This window comes from Babylonia areolata, chromosome 8 (genome assembly GCF_041734735.1).
Source record: "Babylonia areolata isolate BAREFJ2019XMU chromosome 8, ASM4173473v1, whole genome shotgun sequence".
NCBI lineage: Eukaryota > Metazoa > Mollusca > Gastropoda > Neogastropoda > Buccinidae > Babylonia > Babylonia areolata.
Window position 1 is genome coordinate 10,087,810 of NC_134883.1, and position 12,500 is coordinate 10,100,309.

General features: G+C 43.2%; 1 protein-coding gene across 4 annotated transcripts in view; it reads right to left on the reverse strand.

Moving 5' to 3' along the window:
* Positions 1 to 12,500, reverse strand: part of LOC143284535 (protein kinase C delta type-like) — a 72,884-nt gene that overhangs the window by 15,948 nt on the left and 44,436 nt on the right. For 2 of the 4 annotated variants that reach the window (XM_076591278.1, XM_076591277.1), the window contains exons 7-12: positions 10,639 to 10,724; positions 8,970 to 9,099; positions 6,414 to 6,562; positions 3,035 to 3,172; positions 1,133 to 1,306; positions 272 to 363 (exon numbers count right to left, since the gene is read on the reverse strand). In XM_076591278.1, the coding sequence (XP_076447393.1) occupies positions 272 to 363; positions 1,133 to 1,306; positions 3,035 to 3,172; positions 6,414 to 6,562; positions 8,970 to 9,099; positions 10,639 to 10,724 (769 nt within the window). The remainder of the gene's footprint in view (positions 1 to 271; positions 364 to 1,132; positions 1,307 to 3,034; positions 3,173 to 6,413; positions 6,563 to 8,969; positions 9,100 to 10,638; positions 10,725 to 12,500) is intronic. The other 2 variants (XM_076591280.1, XM_076591279.1) reach the window with 2 other exon arrangements.

The window sequence follows — 12,500 nt, forward strand, 5'->3', positions numbered from 1 at the left end:
AATGAACACGCAATCCATTCTGCAATGCATGGATCATCATTTAGCCTTGAGAACCCCCCCCCCCCCCACACACACACACAATTCGACACATACACACATGTAGAGACACAGAGACACACACACACTTCCACAGACACATGCACATATGCAAACACACACTTCCACAGACACACACAGAGACACGGACAGACACAGACACACAGACACACACAGAGACACAGACACACAAACATGCACACACACACACACACAGACACTCTCCGTGACTCACTGTGCTCTGGGAAAATCGAACTTGCCGCAGAGCTGTATGTGAAACATTAAGTCTCCACCATTGAGAAACTCCATCACAAAGAACAGGTGACTCTGCAACAAAAGGGTTTTTTTCAGTTAAAAAAAAACCCAAACAATTAGTTTCTGTCTTGCACGTGCGTATACACCCGTGGGAACTCAAATGTAAACGCAGTGATCACACACACACACACAGAGATCTGGCCTCTGTTCGCTTTCCTCGCCATTCTAGTCCTCTTCCCCCCAAAACGTCCGTGTGCACATTGTTGTATCAGACTATCAACTTCTCCCACCCAACCCACCACAAACACATACTCACCCCCCCCCCCCACAATCACACACAAACGTACTCACACTCATTCATACATGCACACACTCACGGACAAACGTACAAACACTCACACACACACAAAACACACACACACACACACAGTACACACCAAAGTCCCTATTCCCTGTAGTCTGACCTCCCTCCACGCACACAACACAAACCCACACAGAGATACCTTCCACATACTGCCTCACTTCCTTCCTCCCTGCAACCCTTCTCAAACCCTCACTACATCAATAAACAATAAAGAGTGGTAACTCTCTCCATGTTCAAGGGACACAATTTCAAGTCAAGTCAATGCTGTTTACTCAACCAGTTCAGCTTGCACACAGGTCAATAAAAGGTACATTGGAACAAACCCAGACACTTCCTCAAAAAGGAAGCTCCGGGCTTGTCCTTATACCATTCATCTGATACGTGCACACAGCAGCAATGACAGAAGAAATGTGCAAACATAGATTAGCATTTTTATTCAAGAAACATCCATTCCTCCATCCATCCCCCGAAACTAACGGGCGACTGGAAGGTGCTGTGGAGATGGGTGAGGAAGGCATGGCGGCATCCAAGGGCCAGCACTCTGCGTTCGATCATGGTGCACTCCACGTCGTCATCCTCCAGAACCACGTCCTTCTTCAGGGCCTTCACTGCGTAGTACGTGCCGCTGCTCTTCAGCTCCGCCAACATCACCTGCAAAACCACGGAGCAGTGACACTGTTAGGGGCAGAACAGGAGATTGTTTACAATTCAACCAGCCAACATCACCTGCAAAACCACGGAGAAATCATACCGTTAGGGGCAGAAAAGGAGATTGTTTACAATTCAACCAGCCAACATCACCTGCAAAACCACGGAGAAATCATACCGTTAGCGGCAGAAAAGCAGTTTGTTCACAGTTCATCCCGCCAACATCACCTGCAAACCACGGAGAAATCATACTGTTAGGAGCAGAAAAGGAGATTGTTTACAATTCAACCAGCCAACATCACCTGCAAAACCACGGAGAAATCATACCGTTAGCGGCAGAAAAGCAGTTTGTTCACAGTTCATCCCGCCAGCATCACCTGCCCATCATGGAACAATGACAGAGGGTTAGAACAGGTGTTTGTCAACACTCCAAGAAGGTGGCCAGGAAGTTTTTAATTTTCAGGAAGGAAGGACAGATGGCAGAATTGTCAAGACGCTTATCTGCCAATACAGCATCCGGGAGGGTCTGGGTTCGAATCCCTTTCTCCCAAGTTTGAAAATCAAACTGAACGTCTAGTCATTTGGATGAGACGATAAACCAATGTCCTGTGTGCAGCACGCACTTGGCGCGCTGAAAAAGAACCCACGACAACATGTGTTGTCCTATGGCAAAATACTGCAAGACAAATCCACTTTCATACACATATTCATACGTTTTGAATGAGAGACTTTTAAAGCCCTTTGTATCTCGCTTTCCTGAAAGATCGCTTAAAGCTGTTGTTAATAATTTCTTGTTACTGGTGAAAGGATTAAAAACGTGTGTATCACAGTCCAGTTAGACATAACTGCTGTTTTGTGTGTGTTCGACTTCCATTTTGTCAGGTTCTTGATCCTTTGAAAATTTTTATATATATATATATATTTTTTTTTTTTTTGGGTGGGGGTCTAAAGTAACACCATGAGTGAATGAATGAATGTTTTATTTTACATCTTTAATATCACTGATATGAAACAAACAAACAAACAAACAGACAAAAAAACAACAACAAAAAACAAAACAAAAACAAAAAACAACAAAACACACACACACACAAAAACCAACAAAAAACAAACACAAGCAAATAAAAAGAGTATATAATATTTAGGAGAACAAACATAATGTAATAACAAAAATAGTAAAACAACTTTCAGCAGAATTTAAAAACATTTCGCCAACAGGGGATTTGAAAATAATGATAATGCACAGTCTCATTAACATCAATACCTTTGTTGTTGAAAATTTATTTTGAATTACTGTTGTTGTTTTTTTCAATATAAAAAAAAATCACAATACCATATATACCTAGTTCATACACAGTGCTGAGGAAAAGCATAGGACAGGACATGATTCGTTTTCTTCCATGGAAAAGGACAGGACGGAATGGGATCCACGTCTTTTAAGCAACAGGGTAGAGTAATGACAGACAGGACAGGATTCGTGTTCTTCATGGAACATGATAGGACAGGGTAGGACAGGATAGCATTCATGTTCATAATGGATCAGACATGCTGATAGACAAACACACAAAAAGGTAGAGACAGAAACAAACAACCCCCCCCACCCACCCTCTCCAAGAAAAAACCCCAACAACCCTAAAACCAAACAAAACCAAAAAAAACACAACAACTGAGACACGGAGATAGATAAAAAGTCAGACACACAGACAGACACATAAACAACCATACACTCACTTTGCCGAAGCTGCCTTTGCCCAGGACTTTGAGGAAGTTGAAATCGTCCGGGGAGAACTTTTGTCTGGAGGAGGTTTCATCAGACTGCTCCTGGTCCTCGTCGCTTTCGTCACTCTGCTCCTCCTCCTGCTCCTGCTCCTGTGTCGAGCCGCAAGGCATGTCAATGTAACGCGTGTGTCATGCTACGTTGATACACAGACTTCACCCAAAAGTTAAGGACTTTCATATGGCAAGTAAGCTTGGATAAACTAATAATAATAATAATAATGGTATTTATATAGCGCTGAATCTTGTGAAGAGACAAATCAAAGCGCTTTCGCACCAGTCATTCACACGCATGCATAACTCTAAAACTGTAGAAACTAAAGACAAGGAAGGGCAGGCAAGGGAGGCTATTTTGGGAAGAGGTGGGTTTTAAGACCAGACTTGAAAGAGCTGAGTGTGGAGACTTGACGAAGCGAAAGAGGAAGTTCATTCCAATTGCAAGGTCCAGAGACAGAGAAAGAACGGCGGCCAACAGTCGAGTGTTTGAATCTGGGTATGCGTCAAAAACGTGAGAGATACGTAGGCTGCACACGGACATCTGTTGGCCTCTCACTGAATACACGTTGATGGCTGTTTCAGACACACGTGCATGATGAACGGCTTGAAAACTGCATTTTAGAATATCGATGTTTCAGCTAAAATGTCGGTGCGTATGTGCGCGCGTGTGTGTGTTTATGACTGAGTTATATTCCACGTTATTTTTTATGTTTCGTGTTTAACTTTTGTTGTTGTTGTTGTTGTTGTTACTGTCTACAGTGTCCGAATTTTGAGGGCATGGTGTAAAGAAGCTTTTAGCTTATCCAGTTCACCCTCAATAAAACATTTGTTCATTGTTCATTGTTATTTAGTGGTTTATATACGATAGCCGTGCTTTTTCATTTTTAAAAATGGAAGTGCACATGCATGACAGCACCTCTGATTAGGAGTGGTGCCCATTTACATTGGCTGCATACATATCTGTTTGCCGAAAATCCAGCATCATTTCGCCACGTCCGTAAGATCAAAACTGAGCAAGTTTCCAAGTGGTCCTTAACTTTTTGTGAAGCCTGTATATCCATGCAAGAAATGAAAGGATACATAAATGGGTTGGGAATCGTGTGTGCACCTTTTCTGTCGTGAGAATCTTGATAATATAAGCAAAATGTTAGGGTTGGTTTTGATGGTATTGGCTTCCTACGGTTGGTTTGCTTAGAGAGTCCACAGGACTCCCACTCAGACATTTTAGGGAGCCTCATGTGGTTCTAGTGAGTCCAGACAGTCGCAGGTGAAGAATGCACATCCAAACACATCGCACACTGCCTTAAAATCAGTTCACATGCACACACGGGCACATATTGAATGAGTGAAAGAGACAGACACACACGCACACACTCTCTCACACTCATTCTCATTCAGAAAGAGGGAGAGAGAGATACGCATGCACAGACACCCCCTCCCCCCACACACACACAAATAAGAGAGATAGATAAACATGCAAATACAGACACACGCATGCACACACCACTCACCACCACCATCCTCAAGACACACACACACACACACACACACACATGCACACAGTGAGAAAGAAAGAGTGAAAGAAGTGAACCACTGAAAACGATAAAGCCATACAAGGACGGCGTATGAAAGTTTGTCGATCCGGTCAAAAACGCATTTATTTCTCGAGAGTTGCACGACGACCTGACTGCGAATTTCACACGTTCTGCACTTCATTACATGTGTGTCTTCATCGTAGTGCAGCCATTGATTTCTTTCTCCCATGAACATTGGTAAGCGCAGCTTTTCTTTTTCAGAGATCCACCCCCTTTTTAAGCTGCTTGATCGACGTCGGCTGATACACATTCAGCCTTTTTGTCTTGTTTGCGTTTTGGATCGTCAAGACACGACAGCGGAGGCATTTTGATTTTGAACAGTTTCACAGAATACCCGACAAGCCTCGTTGTGAGCGTACCGGAAATGGGCAACAGTTTTCTGTAAAGGGAGAAAAAACGAAAGTAATGAACTTTGCAGGAGTCGCCGATTTCGCGAAGATACGATGCCGACAGAAAACTAGTGAAACGAGAAGCGTGCGCTGTTGTCTGACCGTGCCCGTTCACGTTTCGATTGACGATGATTTTACAGTGCGTCCCGCGGACTCCCTTGCCTGTAAACTGTAGTGCGTCCTCTCTCATTTTAGAGAGTCAGCGACGCACATATGTGCGTTAACGAAGTTGTAGGATTTTCTTGTGATGTCGTTCAGACTGAGAATAGGCCACGTTGTGTGGCATGAAATTCGTTTCAGAACAATTACACGCATACACCATCAACACCGCCATCACCACTCCGTACACTACCGCCCAATTGCACACATTCACCCCCCCCCAACACACACACTACCGCAACCATCACCCCCGCTTCCTCTCACACACACACACATGCGCACGCGCGCACAAACTGACTACACTTCTCACCTCAGGAAATGCGTTGTTGAGCATGGGTCAGCCACATGCACACACACACACACACACATGCGCATACAGACACACGCACACACACACACACACATGCGCATACACACACACGCACACACACACACACACACACACACACACACATGCGCATGCAGGCACATGCAAGATGAAGACAGAAAGCACAGCTGGGCATGAACGAGAAATTTCTACAACATACTCAAGGATTGTACAAGAAATAATCAGTCATTTGAACATATTCATCTCATAGTTTAAAAAGCAACGCACACACTCACACACACACTTGTATACACACACACCCCAGCTCCAAACCCCAACACACACGCGTGCGCCCACACACTCATGCATGCACACACACATACCTCCGTCCAACCTCAACACATACACATACAGACAGACACAGACACACTCACCCTCCTTACACACGCTCTCCCTCACCCCCTCCCGGCCCCGACAGGAAGGATGAATATAAAAAAAAACCCAACATACTTATGCATTACAAAGTAACAGAAAGTCAACTGACCATATTCACCTGATAGTATAAGAATTAACGCGCTCTCACACTCACACAAACACATATAAACACACGCATACATTCATAAATACAAAGCCAAACACACACACACACACAGACACTTACATACCTTCGAACTTCACCACACACACACACACACACATATATATACACACACACACACACACACACACACACACACACACACACACACACACACCTACTCCCCTTACACGCACACACTCTCCCAAAAACACCCCACCAATCTCATCGCCAACAGCACCCCAACCCCCACCCCCCTCAATTCTTCCACCCCCGGACACATTTCACTCCCATATCTCACACGGCTCACCTCGGGAACAGCGGAGGTGTTGAGCATGGGCCTGCGGCGGTCTGAGGACATCTTGACCTGCTGCAGGGCCTCCGCCAGCATCTTCTGGTTCACCCCGCACAGGTTGGGCATCAGGTTCTGGCAGCGGCGGTGACAGTTGATGCCACACACTGCGAAAACGTTTGTACACGCGCGCACGCACAGTCACAGACACGCACGCATGCACACACACACGCGCACACAGAGACTCACAGACCAACACACAGACATAGACACACACACAGACCAACACACAGATACAGACACGGGCAGACAGACAGACAAACACACACACACACTCAGACACACACACACACACACACACAGAGCTTCAGTTTCAAGGCGGTGTCAAAGTGTCTGGAGTTATCACAAAACGCTACACCATGTTTACTATATTTTTTATTTAAAAAAAAAAGAAAAAAAAAAAGAAGAAGAAGAAACAGCAGCAGATGTCTTGGCTTAAACCCAGCACACCAGTTAGGCACACACACACACACACACACACACACACACACACGCACACACACGTACACGCACATAAACTAACGCACGCATGTGATATGACTTGTTTTGATTCAATTTTTTCGCTTATTCACTGCGTTGTAAGTCAACGTGCATTTCGGAGAATTTGGCTTAGTTTCGTTTTCACTTTGGTTCTTTTTCTCTGCTTTCATAAAATCAGATCTTTAGTTTGTATTACATATTACTTTCCATACTCTGTGTCTTGCTTTAAAGTATATATTTTCCATTTATTTTGTTTCATTTTTGTTGTAACACACTTAAAATTTAAAGTCCACGACTATGAACAAAAAAAAGAAAAAAAAAAAGAAAAAAAAAAGAAAAAAAGGATAACAAGATATGTACAGACAATACGCTTGTTCACATCTTCCTCTCAATGATGTTTCTCGTTGCACAGCAGTGTCCACAAATTACTGACAATGATGTCATTTCCTTCCAGATAACACAAGGAACTTCCAAAAGGAAAATGTTCCCCCCCCCGCCCCCCCCCAGCCGCGTCCCCCCCATGCCCCCCCAACCATTGCCTTTCCTTTAAATCTCCCAAATAGCATCTGGCATATCCTTTGTTAGACTTTTTTCTTTCTTTCTTTCTTTTGTCACTTATTGTGTTTATAGATTACGATTCTTTTGCAAACAAAATGGCATCATCAAAATGTTGTCTGGTATTTAGTATTGGCATGACTCTGAAATAAATCAAGTTGTAACTTTACATTGTGCTTCGAAAATTATCACATTTCTCAAAACTAACATAACAATCATTTGGTTTCGCTTTGTTATTTCTATTTTTGTTATCCTATTTTGCTGTTTGTCTCATTAACTTCTTTTGTTTCGTCATATAGATTTCCAATTTTTCTGTTTCGTACACAATTATAAAAAAAAGTTAATAGCACAGTCTGAAAAATGGAATTTCCGCACTAATTCTTTTCTTTCGTTTTTTAGGGCATTGTATCACGCCAAGCTAGCTTAATAACAAAAAAAGGCTTGAATTATTCATTTTATGTAGGCATGGCTGTTGGGAGAAGATAGGAAGACATGACAGAGGTAGCGCGTTTTCCTCTGTTTTGTCTTATTCTGCTCTGCTGTGATTCATTTTTTTCACTTTCTTTTACTTTGATTTTTGATCTGTTTGTTCTGTTCAAGGTGCTGTTCCCCAAAATAATGAGCTTCGACGCAAAGATGCAATTTAATATATATAAAAAAAATTATATTTCAGATTATTTTATTTCGTTGAAATCAAACTTAAATCATTTTTTTCTTTTTCCTGTCTGTCTTTCTTTTACTATTTTTTCCTGCACTATAAACTATAAGGATGTACATTAAATATGCTATTTTATGGCACACTCTCACCGAATAAAATCTGTCATTAAGTATTTAAAAAAAAAACACACACTAAGCCATTTTTTCTCTCCGGTTTTGTAACACACACACACACACAGATCGATTGATCGATAAAAATGAATAAATATACAAATAGATAAATAAATAAATAACTTAGAGCTGCTAAGATCGCTCAGACAACGCAGCACGTGCACTGTGAGCGGAGTGGAGAGGGGGTGTGTGGGTCTTACTTAAAAAAAAAAAAGAATAGATAAATGAATAACTTAGAGCTGCTAAGATCGCTCAGACAACGCAGCACGTGCACCGTGAGCGGAGCGGAGAGGGGGTGTGTGGGTCTTACTTAACTCTCTCCATACGAACGGCGAAAGAGGACGACGTTAACAGCGTTTCACCCCAGTTACCATCATCAAAATATTGCAAGCGGAAGGCTCTTATACTGAAGAGGTGAATGTTGACAAAGAATACCACAATTCTGACGACGGAAGCTAAAGGTTGGGTCATTCAGACACCCACTGGACATCCGAGGGGTCTGTGTAGAGGAGAAGAGAGGACTGGCCGTACTCAGTGAGTTAAAAAAAAAAAAAAGAATAGATAAATAAATAACTTAGAGCTGCTAAGATCGCTCAGACAACGCAGCACGTGCACCGTGAGCGGAGTGGAGAGGGGGTGTGCGGGTCTTACTTTCACACTTGACGCCCTGTCTGAAGAGGCCAAACAGCATGGAGCCGCAGTGGTCGCAGAAGGTGGGGGACATGTAGTTGTAGATCTTGAAGCGGTGAGGGACGTTGATGTTGAACCGTTCAGTCAGCATCTGCAGCAGCACAGTTTCAGTTTCAGTAGCTCAAGGAGGCGTCACTGCGTTCGGACAAATCCATATACGCTACACCACATCTGCCAAGCAGATGCCTGACCAGCAGCGTAACCCAACGCTCTTAGTCAGGCCTTGAGAAAAAAGGTGAATAAATAATAGATAAATACATAAAAAAACAAACAAAACAAAACAAAACAAAACAAAACAAAAAACCAAAAAAACTACTACCACTACTAATAATATGAAAAAGGCGCAAAAACTTGATGAAGTCAACTATAAGCGTACATAAATAAGTAAATAAATAAATAAATAATAATTATAATATAAAAAAGTAATAATAATAATAATGAATAAATAAATTATAATTATAATATATAAAAAAGGTAATAATAATAATAATAATAATAAATAAATAAATAAGACAACATTGATGATAAATAAGCAAATAAATGTAAAACATTAAGACACACATTCACACATACACCACCCACACATGCATAACAGAGCACAGGAATTAACCGGTTCGTCTGTCTGTCTGTCTGTCTTTTGAGTTTATACTCATATAACCCATCTGCCTGTCTGTCTGTCTTCTGAGTTTATACTCCTTTTGTTCGTGATCTCTGTTAATGATGACGGTGTTGACGAAGCATTTGCTATATGTTTTTTCAAGGCGTTCTACATTAATTAACCAGTCTGTCTGTCTGTCTGCGTCTCCTGAATTTAAACTCATAAAATTATTGCTCATGATCTCTGTGAATGATGACGATCTTGTCAAGTAATTTGCCGTGTGTGGTTTGTTCAAGGCGTTTCAGATTCGGGCTGCCCGTTATACGTTACCTGTGTTGTTGTAATATTGTTTGTTGAGTTAAGTGTACCTACCGATGAACTGTTTTTTCACACTACCCCTTCATAAGGATTTATGGTATATAATGAATAAAATGTTCGTGTTTTCTCTATTTGAGACAAACGCAAACAAACAGATTGATACAAGACATGCACGCGCGCACGCCACACACACACACACACACACACACACGCACACACACACACACACGCACACACACACACACACACACACACGCACACACACACACACACACGCACACACACACACACACACACACACGCACGCACACACACACACTCACACACACACACACACGCACGCACGCACACACACACACACACACACACACACGCACGCACACACACACACACACACACACACGCACGCACACACACACACACACACGCACGCACGCACACACACACACACACACACACGCACGCACGCACACACACACACACGCACACACACACACACGCACGCACGCACACACACACACACACACACACACACACACACACACACACACACACTTGCTTGCTTCATATTTACATCGGAGTGAGAAGACAGGGTGGTGGACAGAGTAGAAAGAGAGACAAACAGACAGACACACTAAAGACGACAGATTAACAGACACAGACAGAAAGAAAGACAAAGACCCACATATTGTTCCAGACAAAACGAGAACTCACCATGGTCTCCCTGCTTTCCTTGGCACTGCCAGGGCACTTGCCTAGAATTCTGTCGTGACACTTCTTGTGGACAGCGCAGTGGCATACTGCAATACCAACACAGATCCCTCGTGGTCAGTGCAGTGATTTTTATTTTAATTTCATAAAGCAAACACCGGTATAGTTAGCGTCAAAACTATAGCAATCATCTTCAGATATTAGAGCCCGGTGTGACGCCCCAGAATGACCCCACCCTCAAACTAAACGCATGGAGCTTTTCTGTGATAGGTCTGAAATGACTTTAGCATGAGTTAGCCTGGGACGACTCGGACCCTCATCCTGAAATGACTCCCCTTCCGACGGGCGCAATAGCCGAGTGGTTAAAGCGTTGGACTGTCAATCTGAGGGTCCCGGGTTCGAATCACGGTGACGACGCCTGGTGGGTAAAGGGTGGAGATTTTTACAATCTCCCAGGTCAACATATGTGCAGACCTGCTAGTGCCTGAACCCCCTTCGTGTGTATATGCAAGCAGAAGATCAAATACGCACGTTAAAGATCCTGTAATCCATGTCAGCGTTCGGTGGGTTATGGAAACAAGAACATACCCAGCATGCACACCCCCGAAAACGGAGTATGGCTGCCTACATGGCGGGGTAAAAACGGTCATACACGTAAAAGCCCACTCGTGTGCATACGAGTGAACGCAGAAGAAGAAGACTCCCCTTCCTTTGATATAAAAAAGAAAGTAACATCAACCAGAATGTATAACTTTGTATATGGCCGGGGAAAACAAGGTGGAGTTAAATTTTGGGCAACACAAAAACACGCCTCAGTCTTTGTCCCGAAAACGCTTCCTGATAAGTCGGTTTGGGTTGGTAGCTTTTCGACTCAAGCGATCATTCTGAGGCACTGCCAGGTCACTCCGCATAAAACCTTGTACATGGCTGGGGGAAAACATGGCGGAGTAAAATTTTGGGCAACCCAAACACCCCCTCACCCCCCGTCTTTGTCCCGAAAACACTCCTTAATAGGTCAGTTTGGGTTGGTTTCTTTTCGACTCTAGCGGTCATTTTGGGGCACTACTATGTCAATCCACATAAAGCGAAGAGTGAAGAAGACAGAGGACTTAGAAAGCCCCTCCAGGGGGAGTCATTTGTGGGCATTAAAGATGACCCTGAAACAACTCCCGTGGAGTCTTTTAGGGACATTTACTGTATTGTATTGTATTGTATTGTATTGTATTGTATTGTATTTCTCTTTTTATCACAACAGATTTCTCTGTGTGAAATTCGGGCTGCTCTCCCCAGGGAGAGCGCGTCGCTACACTAAAGCGCCACCCATTTTTTTGTATTTTTTCCTGCGTGCAGTTTTGTTTGTTTTTCCTATCGAAGTCGATTTTTCTACAGAATTTTGCCAGGAACAACCCTTTTGTTGCCGTGGGTTTTTTTACGTGTGCTAAGTGCATGCTGCACAGGGACCTCGGTTTATCGTCTCATCCGAATGACTAGCGTCCAGACCACCACTCAAGGTCTAGTGGAGGGGGAGAAAATATCAGCGGCTGAGTCGTGATTCGAACCAGTGCGCTCAGATTCTCTCGCTTCCTAAGTGGACCATCACTCCACTCCTCTTAATAGAGTCATTCTAGTTCTATCCCAGATTGACACCCTTTACAAAATGCTTTTTGTTGTTGTCGCAAAAATGCTTGTTATCATTGTTCAGCCATTGGATGGAAGCGGATACAGACTGGAAGGGAGCCATCTTGGACCAGCCCAGAAATATTCCATAAAAAGTTCTGGCATCTTGCCTTGTAAGTGCCCCGATACGGATTTTCAAAGTGTGCATTTGCAAAATCAAGATTTTCCAGTGGAATAAGTAGCTGGAG